The sequence below is a fragment of the Homarus americanus genome, unplaced genomic scaffold, assembly GCF_018991925.1.
Source record: "Homarus americanus isolate GMGI-L3 unplaced genomic scaffold, GMGI_Hamer_2.0 scaffold34921, whole genome shotgun sequence".
Classification (NCBI taxonomy): domain Eukaryota; kingdom Metazoa; phylum Arthropoda; class Malacostraca; order Decapoda; family Nephropidae; genus Homarus; species Homarus americanus.
Genome location: NW_024741901.1, coordinates 10,843,793 through 10,860,633, shown reverse-complemented (window position 1 = coordinate 10,860,633; position 16,841 = coordinate 10,843,793). Strand labels below are relative to the sequence as shown.

The following is a 16,841-nucleotide window of genomic DNA, read 5'->3' as shown; positions in this document are numbered from 1 at the left end:
ACCTCGCCTTTCTGTACCACTTAGGGGAAAAGTAATATCGATAATTTTTCCTAAAAGATCCTGTAATTTAACGTTGTCTATTACTTTTGTTTAACGTACGTATTTATGTATGGTAGAATCTCGGTGTTATTCTGGTGCTGTTTTTGGATACAAGTCTTGTGTTTAAATTCATCGTCAGATACTGTATAGGTAAGGACGAGTCATGTGTGCTTCTCTTTCACTGATTGACTGTTTATTCAGTCATATTCTTTCATCCTTTACTTATTTCTTCCTTTCTTTTCTTGGCCGTTTCTCACTTCTTTCTCCTACTTCTTCTTCTCCAATTTTCAATTGTTTTTTTTTCAATTTCAATAGTTTATTCCTTAATAGAGGAAGCGGGATCCTAGTGCTGTCACTAGGTTCCCCTGTACAATAACACCAGAAGCATGTGGCAAGTGTCACAAGTATATACAGTATAAATATTATGAAGGGGCTTACTAAAGCCTAAGGAAGGTAGGATATTCCTTTAACACATTATCAATATTATTTACATAATATTTGGCCAGTATGGGGAGGATCATCGTGTCTCAGTAAGGGGGTCGTGGAGTGGTGGTCCAGAAGGCGTCACGGAAGCGTTGTGTGTGGGGACATCTTAGGAGGTAGTGGATAAGGGTGCGGCTGTCGGGTCTTCTGCATAATGCACAAGAGCGTTGCTCAGGGGATGCGGGGATACCAATCTCCCAAGCATAGTCATACCCAAAGATGATACGGGCAGCAATCACGTCCCTTTTCCTCGACCCTTTCCCATAGACATACGAGAGGTCAGGAAGTTTACGGAGGACATCGTACCAGGTGGGCGGGGAGTCCAGGAGGATGGCTGCTTCTCGAGCTTCTCTCTGTTTGCGGCGAATTTGGGTTCTAAGCTGTAAAAGTGTTCGAGGAACAACGCAGTCAGGTGTGGCCTTGTTACAGCCAGTCTTGGTAAGGCCATCTGCTGCCTCATTCCCCAAGATACTGACATGACTGGGTATCCATAGGAATGTCACAGGACGGCCTGCATTCTGAAGTGTGGACGTTAACCCTCATATTCGGAGGATGAGGTCCCTATTTTCCCCTGATCCAAATGCGATCCCGTCGAGAGCAGAAACCATCTGCTTCTTCCTCAGCGAGAAGGACAGCAAGGAGGGCTATCAGTTCAGCCTGAGTGGAGGATGCCCCGTCAGAAACTCTGAGAGAAAGTTTGATAGGCTCAGGGGCATCAGGACGGGATATGTAGACACCAGCCCCGGCCCGACCTGTAGCGGGGTCAACAGAGCCATCAGTGTAGAGGACGACCCAACCTGGGGACCAGTGGACGTTCCTGGAGAGGTGGTATTTGCAGAGAATAACAGGGTTCACGTGGGATTTCGGGAGCGGTCCACCGAGGGCAATCACTTCAGGTTGAAAATCCAGCCAGGGAGAAGGAGACGAACCAACAGCAGGGGTGACAACAATATCAGGCAGGAGGTCATGTTCCTGAAGGGCTCTGATGAGTGACCCTAGCCACTGTCTTCTAGATGGTGGTCGGCCTTGGACAGCAAGAGTCAACTTGGCTTGGACATCGTTGCCCCGAGGATCCCGTAGAATGGAAACGGTAGTTTTTAGGTAAAACTCCTGGACACGATCCTGTAATGGGGAAAGTCCAAGTTCGGTATATAGAGAAGTAGAGCATGTCCACTGAGGAGCCCCAAGGATGATACGAGCAGCTTTCCTCTGGATAACTTCGAGACGGTTGACAGCAGTCCGACTAATGTTGACGATGGAAGGGGCGGTGTCGTCGACACAGGAACGAACAAAGGACTTGTACATGGTGAGAAGTACAGGGATGGTGGCACCAAGGGAACCCCTGCACATGGTAGAGAGGGGAGCGAGACGCCGAAAGCATAAGTCTCGAAGATAGCGGACTTCAGGGATCTGACAACGTGTGCGAGTTACATACACACCCAGGTATTTTGTCTCATTAACCCAGTCCAAGGGCGTTCCTGATAAGAGAAGGGGGGGGGGGGTACAACACGACCGTGCCACATGGCTTTTGTTTTCGCAGTTGAAAGAAGGAAACCAAGTGAATCACACTTTCTGGAGACCAGATCAAGGGCTTCCTGCATGCTGAGGTAGTCAGGGGCTTGAAGGACGACATCGTCGGCATATCCTGAGTGGACAACTTCTGTCGGCCATGGAGTGCATGAGAGTGTTAAACAAGGTGGGACTCAGGACTCCACCTTGAGAGGACTCCACCTTGAGGGGTGCCGAGGTTCATTTCTTGAACAGTAGATATAGAGCCTTCAACGCGAACAAGTTCAGCTAAAATGAGAGCAGGCTGAGCCGTATCAAAGGTTCCCTTGATATCAGGAAAAAGAAGCAATGGAGTGTGCTGCAATGTTATATGAAATCTTTGAGGGAGTTGTGGAAGCCGCCTATGGTGTGAAGAAGGCGACGATGGAGTATCCTCTCCATCATCTTGCAAACACAGGAGGTAAGACTAATGGGTCGATATTTCCAAGGATCTCCCGGCTTAGGGATGGGGATAATAGTGTAATTTTTCCAGTTGGACGGGAGAACCCCATGTTCATAAGACATATTGTAGAGAGCGAGCAAGGGGCCGTTAGGAATATTAGTACAGGCGTTGAGAACGGAGTAGGTTATCTATCATCCCCAGGAGAGGTGTCTTTTCTAGAGCGAAGGGCACTGTCAAGCTCGAACTGTGTGATGGGGTGATCATTGAGGGCAGGGAAGGTAAGAGCAGCACGAACAACAGGCTCTGGTGCATCGATGCGAGCCTGCACTGCCTCCTGCATCGGATCTGGAAGTGACTCAGGGGAGGAAGCTCGTGCCCAGTCCTCCATTAAAGAGCAGGCAAGGGAGGCGGGGTCAGGGTGGGGAGGAGGCCTCCGTCGAGCATTAATCCGATTCCATACATAGGAGGGTGACGACTGGAACGATAGAGACCCCGTGAAGGATAGCCAGTCCGCCTAACGAATCCGACGACGCTCCTGAGTTGCAAAGGAGCACCAATTTTTGAAGTCTTCCTAGTCGTCTGGAGAGCGAGACCTCCGTATGGCAGAGTGGAGATCACGGGTTACCTGCCGGAGATGTCTCATGGCAGAGATACGATACCAGTAGTTGGTGGCACTTCTGGGGTGACGGGGAGGGCGTGGAGGGCAGCGCGATTGACAGAGTCATACACGGCATCAACAAAATCAGCGCTGTAGAAAAGTATTGGGTAAAGGAAGGAACAGCATCTTGTGTGAGACGAAGGCGAGGGAATCGATAAGGAGCTGATGTCGGGGCAGAGAAGGAGAGCCTGAGATGGGTAGTAACGGCAAGATGGTTACTATACATAGCTGGCTCGGTGCAGACGGTAGGATGAAAGGAGGTTTGGCCGTTCATAGTAAGCCAACATCAAGGAAACTACGGGGGAGACGAGTAGGATCGTCAGGACAAAGAAAGCAAACATCATCATCCCCATTAAGAAACTGTGAGAGATGTGATCCGTTAAGGGTACATGGAGTGGGATGATCTGGAGTAAGAGTGGGATGGCGGGCATTAAAGTCGCCAAGAACAATAGTGGGAACCCCATCATGGAGGTCGTGAAGAACCTGGGGGTCCAGAGAATCACTCTTGAAATGAACATTGACTACACGAAGGGTCCGGTCACCAAGAGTACGGGAGACAGAAAGTAGTTCAGACGGGGGTCCATATGAGTCAGGTGAAGGGAGACGAACAGATGGAATGGTGTTACTCACAAGGGTGAGGAGGCCACGAGCCTGCCCACGGTACCGAGGCAGGGCGTAAACAGTATGGCCAGAGAGGCGGAGTGGAGTAACATCGTCTGTGATGGTTTCCTGAAGTAGAGCGACATCTACTTGATGGGAGAGCACAAACTGGGCGAGGTCTGTCCGGCGAGGTCTAAGTCCCTGGATGTTCCATTGTAAGAAGAGGAGGGAACGGCCTCCGGTATGAGATGAGTCGGTGGGGATAGACGGGGCTCCGGAGGAGGTACCAAATTCTGTTGAGGATATTGGAGAGGGAGGAGTGGGAGAGCGAGGGATGGATCCTCCATCTCGGGAGAAGAAAGGAGGCGGGTCACCAGGGCTTGCAAAGTGCGCCCCTGTTGGGTCAGGGTGTCCAGAATGAGTTGTTGTTGCTTCTGCAATGTCGCAATTGTTTTCACAAACAAGTCAAGTTGGGCAGAGAGAAGGTTGATTTGCTTGGAGAGTGATTGTTTCCATAGAACCAACTTGGTGTACCTGTGCAGGAGCGGGAGGTGGCGGCGAGGATTGCCAAGGGCCCGACTGGGCAGGTGGTGGTGGGGTTCAGGTGAGCAAGAGGTAGTGGTGCTGGTGACTGCCATGGCAGTTGACACACCGTGGAATAACTGGGATTTTGTTCTGAACTTTTGATTTGCATTCCACTGTGTCGTGAGGACCTGCACAGAAACCGCAGGCCACCACCCTCATGCACTCCCATGTGCGGTGTTACCATGATTGGCAACGACCACAGATTTTCGGGGCTTCGATAATTCGGTCGAGAGGACAGTTGTAAATAGGTCCTACATTCACCTTCGGAGGGAGGAGGCCCACCCACCAACCGATGAGTTCGTTGGATGGATGTTTGGAGACCGAGTTGATGCTGCGCTTCATGTCGAGTAGTTGTGGGAGAAGAGGGCGAAGATCGTCGATACGGATCTCCCAGGGTACGCGGCGAACCATTACCTTGGTACGAAGAGTTTCTGGGGTGATGGTGGTGAACTTCAGCATCACCTCCCCCTGGGGAGCAGGAAAGCCCACTTGAGTGAGCAGGCGTACCGTCTCGTCCATTTGTGTGGTGACTATTACAGCTGTAGGACCTCGGCGGAGGCGAAGTATTGAGTCCTGAAGTGGAGAGCAGTGACGGAAGAACCAAGTCATCCGTGTGCTCAGAGGCAAGTCCCGAGGAAAAGCGAGACGACGAAGGCGCGACGGGGCAGGGAAACGTAGGGAATCCCCGTTGTCCATCGTCGGCGGAGGGTCGGTCATTGAGCCACATGTAAGCTCACTTGTGGACCCCGACGGCAGAAGGAGGCCACCCTCTACGGCCCCAGACGGGGTGCGAGAAGGAGCCGTAGCCCCTACTGGAGACCCTGACTTCTGAGGTTTCTGCTTCTTGTCTTCAAGATGAAAGTCGTCAGCATCACTGTCACCTACTGCCGCCGTTTCCAACGAACGGGAGCGTTTAACGGCGGGCATAGGGCACGTTGGCAACACTGCAGTCAGGTGGAGTGGTAAAGACGTCCCTGCTACGTCACACTTCACATTGCGCATGCGCAAACTTGAAAAACTTCGATCAGAGGGACAGGGTGGTAGGACCAGATGTTTTTATCCCCCAAATATGACAAAGTCCAAAAGTTAAAAAAAATAGATGCCACTGTGCTGATATCTGGGTCTTACTATAGTTCTCTGCACAGACTGGGGTTAGTAGACTCGCCGAATTCGTCAGAAATACGACTTTTAAGGAGCAGTCTCTTACAACCTTTGTTGACACCTACGGCACGCATGCGCGTTCCTTCTTCACCATACATTTCTATTTACTCTTTTTTTTTCAGACTGTCTCTCCTCGTTTATTCTCCCCCCCCTCTCTGTCTCTCGCATCGTGTCTCCCCTAGGTAAACAGTGTGCTGTGTCAGTACGCGGAGGACAGAGACATGTTAGGTGTTGAGTGATGACGTCAGTCTTGTGAGCGGTCTCAGGCCCCACCTATACCACCTATCGTTACTAAGCCACTGATGCGTTGTAACTGGATATATCACGTTACTTCATTAAATTAAGGTTGTCTGATTGTTGGTGAATTTATGAAAGCTTGTAGTTCATCCAGTGCACGACCGAATTATATATGATTGCTGGCAGTTGTGGTACAATTTCCAAATACATATCTGTGGCGGGAAATTTTTTGAACCTTATATAATACATTTGTTTAATTATAATTTGTTATGGATATTTATTGCACACATTTCTTGAAACGTTTTATGATTCACTGCGTTTGTAAACAAACAAAAATGAAAAACAGAACTTTATCATGATTGTGGGAAATATAAAATATATCACTGAGATAAAGCTAAAAAACAAACAAACAAACTGACATGTATTTAAAGAAAACAACGTTCTTGTTAATCATAACACGAATCACAAAAAAAGCTCAACAGCCTTTCAAAAGATAAAAGTTGTATACTGTACGTAAAAAATACAGAAAACCCCTTTTTAAAGGCAAAATTACATTATTATTATTATTATTATTATTATTATTATTATTATTATTATTATTATTATTATTATTATTATTATTATTATTATTATTATTATTATTCGTTTCGCCAACATTTACAATATTATACAGGAAGTAAAAAGAGGTTCTGAATGGAAAAAATGAAAAAATCGAAACGACAGCACTAACACCAGCATGAAGCAGAATTAAAAAAAATACAACGAATATGTACAGATGAAATAAATTTCTGAACAGAGAACAGAGAAGGGGTTAGTAAGGTGGTAAGGACATATAGAGTGAAAGAAGAGGTAAAGATCGGTGAAAAAAAAGTAAGTAATTCAGGGGCAAGAGAAAGAGGGAAAGAACAAAGAAAGAGATGGAAGGATAGAGTAAAGGATGTACTGGAAATGAAGTGAAGGAGAGGGAGGGGGGTGGGAATGGGGTTGGGTTGGGAGGGGCGGGTTAGGTTGGGTGGGGAGGAGGGGATGGGAGGGGAGGGGCAGGACAAACACATACAGGATAGAGTGAGTAAGGTGATTGTGTGAGTTACGGGATAGAGTGTGTGGCGGTGTCCAGTGGTTCTTGGGGCCCTCGAGGTAGGTAGGTAGGCAGGCAGGGTGATATTGATGAAGGTAATGGGAAAAAGATATGTTGATTAGGTTGTTGATATCCTGCCATCATCATCATCATCAATAAGATTAATACCCTCAGGCGCGTTGATTTTATTTGTAATGTCCCGATAACCATATAAGGTTATGTCAAAGTCCGGTCTAGGTCACGTGAGCGTAAATGGTGAGTCACTGTTAAAGTTGCGAGTCAAAGATGTTATTGGTGAGTCAGCATAAAAGTTATGAGTCACTATTAAGATTCCTCAGACATCAAGGACACAACCTATAACCAGTTAGAGAATGAGGCACAGAAAGCGATATATATATATATATACTGTATATATATATATATATATATATATATATACTGTATATATATCAGGGGTGGCCAACCTTTTGTGTGATGTGATCTACTTTTTCCACAGTTACCCTGACGCGATCTACCAGCCAAATATACACCCATTGCCATAAAATACGCAGATTCGTAGAGAGAGAGAGAGAGAGAGAGAGAGAGAGAGAGAGAGTAAACAAATAATATTTTTCAATAATTGTTATGATATATTGTTGTACTATTAACAAATCACTGAAAGTCTGAAATAAGTCTTCATCCCGAGTTTTTCCTTTTAATGGTAGAATTTTCGGCAGTTCCTCTTTGGTACTCATGTCTTTAAACACCATTCTCATGAAAATACATAATTGTGATGTATCGACCACATCAATAAACTCATCAAATTGTAATGAAAAGAACACACACCCACGTATGTCTTTATTCAGTTGTTCACACAAATCCTCAGCCATAAATTCACAGCGCCTCATGACAGTGTTTCTTGATAACTGAACATCCTTAATGTAAAACAGCATTTCAGACTTATTTTTGAAATTTTCAAACAACGAATATGCTGCTTCTAAAAAGGCCTCTGAATATTTCTCCATCTTGAAATGTTTTTTATGCTTTGTAAGTACTCGACTCACCCTGAATGATGCAATGGTTGCTACCCTTGATTTTGAGCTCGCTTCTGTAAAAAGAGTTTGTTGTGCAGTAAGCTGTGATTTCCGTTCATGAACTTTCCTCTTTCATAGCTCACTTTTGGGTGGGAAATCATTATCATACTTCTTGTGAAAACTTTTGAAATGCCTTTCAGGATTTTCTTTCTTAGCTAGAGCTGGAGACGCATGACAGATCAAGCACAGACACTTCAAATTATTCATGGTAAAAAAATTGTCTTCTTCCCATTCATTGTGAAAATGGTAAATTTGGGTATTTTTAGTACTTGGTCCAGAACTCATTTATGGTTCAGTTGATGGCCAATAACCTATATTTGGAAAAGATTAACTCGTACGTGAATACGAGACTTACTTTTTTCCATGATTTTTCCTACATGAATATGAGAATTACTAACGTAACAGAGTAACGTTCTTAACTTTTTTTTTTTTTTAAGCAATTGTCATCGGCTAGTGTGGACACTTCTGTCTACTCTAGGGTTGCGGCGAGAACTGTCGCTAAGCGAAAAAGTCAGTAATTCTTGTAATCACCCAAGACTTTTCCAAAACAAGAGGCAGCACCTCACACTTCCAAGCATTGCAGATAACTGAAAATCACTGCATTGTTGGTGACAAGTGTGTAGGCTCGCTGGGCAAGGTTGCCAAATATGATTCTCTCTCTTTACTTTTGACAAGACTCCTCAATATCGAGTCGACTTTTTCATTACCAAATTCATTAATACAAGGTTTAACGTGTATTTGTAAACTTATAAAAGCAAATACCTGCCTAATTTTAGCCTACAACTGATGACAACTTGCTGATTAGTTTCCTCGCCAGGAACCAGCCAGCACCGGCCCGTATGAACGCGAACACTTCCTATCAGGTTCCGCCACAGACAGCATGGCACAGTCGATGTTTTTTGGTTTCGTATCGCTCTGATGTGTCCATGATGATAATCTATTCCCAGAAAAAAATCTGAACAAATATAATATCCCAATGATTATGAGTAAAATTTGAAGAGGTTTTTTGTATGGCAGCTTAAGAAGGGTGGATCATTAAGTTTAACTTTGCCATGCGATCGACTAGAAAAGATCTTGTGATCGACCAGTCGATCGCGATCGACAGGTTGGCCACCCCTGATATATATATATATATATATATATATATATATATATATATATATATATATATATATATATATATATATATATATATATATATATATATATATATATATATATATATATGTAATATTCAGAAATTTCAGAGTAATTTCAAATGCCCCGCCATTAGCGATACTGAGCGTTCAAGGTCATCTGAGGGGAGAGAGCGCTTCCTGCTCACAGCGAGAGATGGTGGAACTAGGCCTATATGATATTAAATGTAATTCACCGAATTAATAATGATGCGATTCATGAAGTAAGGGACTATTATTGAATTTGAAATTATTATAGATCGTTTATCAGTCTGAATAATGTTACGGGTGTCCCAAGGAGTTATTAGTTAGGCGGAAAATATGTCACGTAGACCTAAGCTAATGCCTTGAGAGGAGACGCGACGCTGGCTAGGTCTCAGTCGCGGGAAGCATTCACACAGACAAGACGTCCCTGAGCGTCTGTCACAGAAATAGTCACGTGGCCTAGTCACCTATGCTGCGCTATGGCAGTATAACAAGTAAGTCTCATTCAATCTCGGACAGGGTTTAGATAGGGCAGTGGTAAAGTTAACTAGAGCTAACAGTGAGTTCATTTCAGGGTTTCCCTCAGAACCCACTTGACTGGAGTTGACTGGAGTTGACCGGAGTTGACCGGAGTTTGACTGCGAGAGATTGACTGCCGTTGATGATTGAGGGTGGCGATTGTCGCCATTGGACCGATCAGAGTAGGCCTGTCACTGTTTAGCGGGGTACCAAAGGATCTCTTGAGGGAATCTAGCCGTCTGGGTGCCCAGCTGACGTCGGCTCACAACACCACATGTCCCGAGCCGCTTAGTGAAACCCTCTTGCTAACGGGAAGCTAAAGCTCCTCTCAACTGCACAAGGTCTGATTGGCTCACTCTCTTCCTGCCCATGGACGCACTGGGAGTACACTGAGGCTATCTGAGTATATTAATGGTCACACACTGAGACCGTGAGTCTAGGACTCTAGGAGATACCTAGAGGAACATTTCATCTTCCTTATTACGGGTGTAGTTAACACCATTCCTCAGACTGATATTATCTTGACGTGTGTAGTTTAATAGTCCTAAATAATTTTGATAGTATTGTTTTTGAATGTTTGTGCCATTAAGTGGAACCAGAGTGATGCTGTGATTTGATTCTTTTAATGCATCTAATTGTTCTTCATAATTCTGATCTCAGGTATAACCTTGTTCCCCAGAGTAGTGGTTAAGTTAGGTTAGGAAGTGTGCATCTGTTGGGGTGCTATTATTTTGTTGAAAGCCCTTAAGGCCTATTCATTGTAGAGTATTTAATTTCTTATTTTTTATTACCATTTCCTCAGTGACTGATATTGTTTTGTTGAAAGCCCTTAAGGCCTATTCATTGTAGAGTAGTTAATTTCTTATATTTTAATACCATTTCCTAAGTGACTGATATTATTTTGTGAAAGCCCTTAAGGCCTGTTTCATGGGTGCAAGCAACATTTCTTAATACTTCAAATTTATTGTTGCCTGTGTTTCTAATAATTTCTATATCATGTATAACTTTTATTCCCCAGAGTAGTGTTTTAAGTTTAAGTTAAGAGGTGCGCATATTGGTGTACCATTATTTGATTGTGTTTGTAGTGTTGGAGGGAATATAAGTGTCTAAATTTTACAGTGTGTCTCATTCATCCCAGTCACAGACGCTATCCTTCCACGGGTCACGGACAATTCATTTTGTTTAGTAGATTTAAGTGTTCTTGTGCTGGTTCGGGATTTTTCTCAAAGGGGCGCTTCCACTGCCATTACCATCTAATAATTTTTAATAAACCCCAAGTCAAGTGAGAAATTAAAGTCCAGTAAATTCCGACCGGTTACATATATATATATATATATATATATATATATATATATATATATATATATATATATATATATATATATATATATATATATATATATATATATATATATATATATATTAATATATATATATATTTACACAGAGAAAGAGAGAGAGAGAGAGATGAGCAACAATTCTCTCAGCTGACGTGTGAGTACCCAATTTGCATGCGAGTTCTCGACTGGCCAGTGAATAGCCACACAATTATCTTGGTATTAAATTAACCTATTTAATATTTACGTAAGTGTTTAAAACCTTTATACACTATAATATAGTGTACTTCAGTTATTCTTACTTATATACTTGGTTTCGTGAATAAGAACGAGAGAGAGAGAGAGAGAGAGAGAGAGAGAGAGAGAGATTATTAACTTGATTCACCGGTAATAGCTATTGTTCAGGTCCATTAACCGTGATATAGATGTGAGTTTAACACATTATCACCCCCAAGGCAGCTATGACGTAGACAGGTGTAGTCTACCTGGTGACTCTCCCCGAAGACTTAATACACACCAATATCTTAATTATTGTCTTAATTATTGTTCTTCTTTTAGATATTGTTTACCTCGTTTTTATTATATATAATCATTTATTATTCCGTTATATGTCCATGTACACCCACTTGAAAAATATTCGGCACCCATGTCATACTGTATCACGCCATAAGGGTGCCGAATAATCGTTAGTGGGTGTACCTTAAAGCATATATTAATTGGGTAGAATTTAAAGTAAAAAATACGAAGGGAGCCGTAAAGTCAATATTTTTCTACTCTAGTTAAAATAAACTAATAAATTTATAGACGAAACTAAGTATATCTAATCTATCTGCTCATGTAAATATATTTCAATCTCTCTCTCTTACCTCATTACCTGTATCAAGGAGGTACACACTTCCTCATTACCTGTATCAAGGAGGTACACACTTCCTCATTACCTGTATCAAGGAGGTACACACTTCCTTATTGCCTGTATCAATGAAGTACACACTTCCTCATTACCTGTATCAATGAGGTACGCACTTCCTCATTACCTACGCACTTCCTCATTACCAAGGAGGTACACACTCCCTCAATACCAGTATCAAGGAGGTACACACTCCCTCAATACCAGTATCAAGGAGGTACACACGCCCTCATTACCTGTATCAAGGAGGTACACACTTCCTCATTTCCTGTATCAATGAGGTACACACTTCCTCATTACCTGTATCAAGGAGGTACAAACTTCCACATTACCTGTATCAATGAGGTACACACTTCCTCATTACCTGTATCAAGGAGGTACACACTTCCTCATTACCTGTATCAAGGAGGTACACACTTCCTCATTACCTGTATCAATGAGGTACACACTTCCTCATTACCTGTATCAAGGAGGTACACACTTCCTCATTACCTGTATGAAGGAGGTACACACTCCCTCAATACCAGTATCAAGGAGGTACACACTCCCTCAATACCAGTATCAAGGAGGTACACACGCCCTCATTACCTGAACAATTAAGGTACACAATATAATATTACCTGTATCAATGAGGTACACACTTCCTCATTACCTGTATCAAGGAGGTACACACATAACATTACCTGTATCATGGGTTCAGGTGTTCCTGTAGCATAACTTATTACAGTACACACTTGCTGAATTAGACATACAAGTGTACCTGTACAGCTTCATGCAGAAGAGTGCTTGAAAGGTCGTCCCTGACAGGAGATTCAGCCACTGGAGTGCCGGGTGTAGGTTGAAGGGGCACCGTGGTAATTGCCTTAGGTAACTTAGTCGGTTCAGGTTCGGGATCGGCAATATCTGTAACAGCTTGTCCAGCAGGGGCCAGATCTTGGAGTGACACGGTAGACAGTCGTCCATCAGGGAACCGAACGTGGGCGTACTGTGGATTGGCTTCCAGAAGCTCAACCTCATCAACCAGAGAATCGTACTTACTGTTCCTGACATGTCTTCGTAGCAAGACTGGTCAATGAGAGGAGAGCCAGGTTGGCATCGTACTACCACGGGCTGATCGGCGTTGGAAGTTGAACAGTTTTTCATGAGGCGTTTTGTTGGTGGCAGTACATAACAGAGACCGAATAGAATGAAGTGCGTCAGGTAACACAGATTCCCAATTAGTTTCTGCGATGTTCTTGGACCTAAAAGCGAGTGTAATGGTTTTCCATATTATTCCGTTGTAGCGCTCGCACTGACCATTTCCTCTAGGGTTGTATGAGGTAGTTCGGCTGATAGACACATCATAACTAGTGAGGAAATCTCTCAGCTCTCGGCTCATGAAGGAGGTACCTTGATCCGAGTGGACATAAGCAGGCATGCCGAATATAGCGAATAACTGACGCAGACACTCGATGACTGTTGCGGCGGTCATGTCTTCGTATGCAAACGCGAAGGGGAATCGTGAATGTTCGTCAACCACGGTTAGTAGGTATCGATTTCGGGAAGTCGACGGCAAGGGACCCTTGGAATCAATGTTTAACCGATCAAAAGGCTGAGTAGCTTTGATGAGGGCGGTTGTGTTGGGTTTGTAGAACTGAGGTTTAAGCCTGGCACAAGTAGAGCACTCAGCACATACCTTCTTGACGTCATCTACAGGATATGGTAAGTTGCGAATGCGGATGAAGTGAGTCATCCTTGTGACTCCTGGATGACATAGCTGCTGATGGAGATCTGTCAGATTGTTGTGGTTGGTAGCCGAACAGAAAGCTCTCGATAGGGCATCAGCAGTTGAGTTTTCAGTCCATGGCCGATAGACAATGTCGTAGTCGAAGCAGGCTAGTTCGGCACGCCATCGTTGGATCTTGTCGTTCTTGATTTGTTCCAGCTTCTTGGAGTGGAACATGAAGAACACAGATCGCTGATCGGTGATGAGAGTAAAGTGTCTGCTAGATAGGAAATGTTTCCATTTCCTTACTGCTTCAGCGATAGCGTAGGCCTCTTTTTCGACAGAAGAGTGTCTGCACTCACTGTCGGGGAGTATTATCGAGAAGAATGCAACTGGTCTACCGTCTTGATTCAGGGAGGCAGCGATGGAAGAGTCGGAAGCGTCGGTTTCTACTACAAATGGAATCGTCTCGTCAATCGAGCTGACTACCGCACTTGTTATTTCCTCTTTAAGATTTTCGAAGGCGGAGACTGCTTCCCTTTAGAGAGGGAATGTCTGAGCCTTGACCAAAGGTCTGACCTCGTCGGAAAAGTGTGAGATCCACTGAGAGTAGTATGAAAAGAGTCCGTCGTAGAACAAGTCTTTCGGAAGTGGCAATTCCTTCAGAGGACGCAAGTGATCGGTGTCTGGCTTGAGAGTACCATGCAATATGGTGTAGCCCAACAAATCAATCGACGTTGCTGAGAAGACAGATTTGTCTTCATTGAAGGTGAATTTTGACTTCTTTGCTGCCTCAAGGAATATGGACAGATTTTCATCGTGCTTTTGTTAAGACGTACCGGCTATGGTGATGTTGTCAATGTACGCGAAAGTACCCAGCAGTTCGTTTCTACGTATGAATTCATCGATGGTTCGTTGGAAACAAGCCACGCCGTTCGTCACTCCGAATGGGACCCTACGGAACTGGTACAATTTACCGTTCGCCTCTAAGGCAGTGAATGGCTTGTCCATATACCGTATAGGGATCTGATGGTACGCACTCTTTAGGTCGAGAGTGCTGAAGATCATGTAATGAGATAGGTTAGTCACCAAGTCGTCAATCCGGGGCAAAGGATAACCATCCATGGTTTGGCTGTAGTCGACAACAAGCCGCTTTTTGTGCCGCTCATTAGTAGTGATGAGGACTTGCGCCCTCCATGGTGAAGTGCTGGGTTCGATTATTCCTTCCGACAGCATCTTATCGACTTCACCTTGGATGAAAGCCCGGTCCGCTTGACTAAATCGTCTTGACTTCATCGCAACAGGTTTACAAGGGGAGGTCAGATTAGAGAAGAGAGATGGTGGATCGACCAAAGTAGATATTAGGCTACAAGCAGCTGTATTATCTCCGATGATGAAGTGCTCTTTAGGCCCACCGAAATCAATACTAGCACCACTATGTAGGCTCATGAAATATTGACCAAGAATAACGTCACTGCATAGGTCGGGAAGAACAGTTAGTCGAGTATCTGGATAGAGTTTCCCTTGAGGGTAATGTGTACGGTACAGTGACCTAGTACTGGCAATGATAGGGAAGACGAGGTCATAGACACGTGACCTGACCCTGGATGACACTTCAGAGACTTCTGCTGGATATAGCGGTTTGATACAAACGATTTTGAGCTCCCGGTATCAACGATGGCTGTAGCTGTAGATCGAGCGAGACAGACAGGGGAAATCGCAGATATTGCCGCCAAAGTAGGAGAGTGTAAGACCGCACAAGTGGAAGATGAAGTAGCAGGTGAGTAACGAGATGATCTGCATACTTTCGCAAAATGGCCTTTCTTGTTGCATTTGTGGCAAGTTGAATCTCGTTCAGGACACTGAGGTAGGTTATGCCGTGCTCCACCACAGAAATAACAATTTGGTTGTTGAGTGGCAGCGGAGAGGGGAGAGTCATCGCTGTCGATTTTCTCAGGTGAAGTAACAGCGGCAGCGTTCATAGGAGCCTGAGACCGAAGATAGGACTCGGAGTTTCTTTGAGCCAGATCGAGCACGCGAGCCTGGTCGAACGCAGTTGCTAAATCGAGAGTCTTGTTTTCTAAGAGACGCTGTCTGATCATAGGAGATAGCAGACCGTTGATAAAAGCGTCGCGGTTATACTCGTCTCTGTTCGCCTCTGCTGAAACAGCTTTGAAGTTGCAATCTTTGCTGAGATGACGAAGTTCCTGTAAATATTCGTCCAAACTCTCGCCCGAGTGTTGCCTCCTGGTAGCTAGTAGATGACGGGCGAACACTTCGTTCTTCGGCTTTTTGTACAAGTCATGCAGAACCAGGATGGCGGCGTCGTACGAGACACAGTCGGCTATATATTCGTACACAGATGGGGGGACGAAATTGCAGAGCGTGGCTAGCTTGTCGGGCTCGAGAGCAGAAATGGAGGTGAGGAACGTATTGATGGTCCGGAACCAGTGGCGCCACTCCTTTGAAGCGGTGGGAGAGTTCGGCGTAGTATCCAGACGTTCCGGCCTCAGGAACTTCTCCATTATGACTCAGTTTCAGATAGGAAAAATAAATTGTGGTGAAAGAAGACTAATGTCGACCTTTTCCTAGGTCTTATTGTTCATATAACTGACCAAGGGTAGTATGGCATCTGGAAGAGAACAAAAGAATACTCTAGTAAGTGAAGGGAACAATGAAAATTGCTAATATAATTTTACCCCAAACAAACAAAACCCAATGATACGAAACATAACATATGTACATACACACATAACAAGATAGAAGACATGGGTTCAAGTGTACAAGTGCAGCATAACTTTATTACAGTACTGTACACACTTCCTCGTTACCTGTATCAAGGAGGTACACACTCCTCATTACCTGTATCGCGCAGGTGCACACTTCCTCATTACCTGTATCAAGGAGGTACACACTTCCTCGTTACCTGTATCAAGGAGGTACACACTTCCTCATTACCTGTACCAAGGAGGTACACACTTCCTCATTACCTGTATCAAGGAGGTACACACTTCCTCGTTGCCTGTATCAAGGAGGTACACACTTCCTCATTACCTGTATCAAGGAGGTACACACTTCCTCATTACCTGTATCAAGGAGGTACACACTTCCTCGTTACCTGTATCAAGGAGGTACACACTCCCTCATTACCTGTATCGCGGAGTTACACACTTCCTCATTACCTGTATCAAGGCGGTACACACTCCCTCATTACCTGTATCAGGGAGGTACACCAACAGGTAGTTCCTCGCTACAACCAGACATTACCGCAAGTTCACGGATGAACTTCATCTTTTTATGCATATTATCGGGCAACTTAAGACGATCACCGTTTTCCAAGGTCTCACA

General features: G+C 44.4%; 1 protein-coding gene across 1 annotated transcript; it reads right to left on the bottom strand.

Annotated features, from left to right (window-relative positions):
- Window positions 1-14,989: 14,989 nt before the first annotated feature.
- LOC121876105 lies at window positions 14,990-16,018 on the bottom strand. The gene has a single exon (XM_042381043.1). The coding sequence runs from the start codon at window positions 16,016-16,018 to the stop codon at window positions 14,990-14,992; it is 1,029 nt and encodes a 342-aa protein (XP_042236977.1).
- Window positions 16,019-16,841: the final 823 nt, after the last annotated feature.

Coding starts and splice junctions, on each gene's coding strand:
- LOC121876105 (XM_042381043.1), bottom strand. CDS start 16,018: ATGGAGAAGTTCCTGAGGCCGGAACGTCTGGATACTACGCCGAACTCT.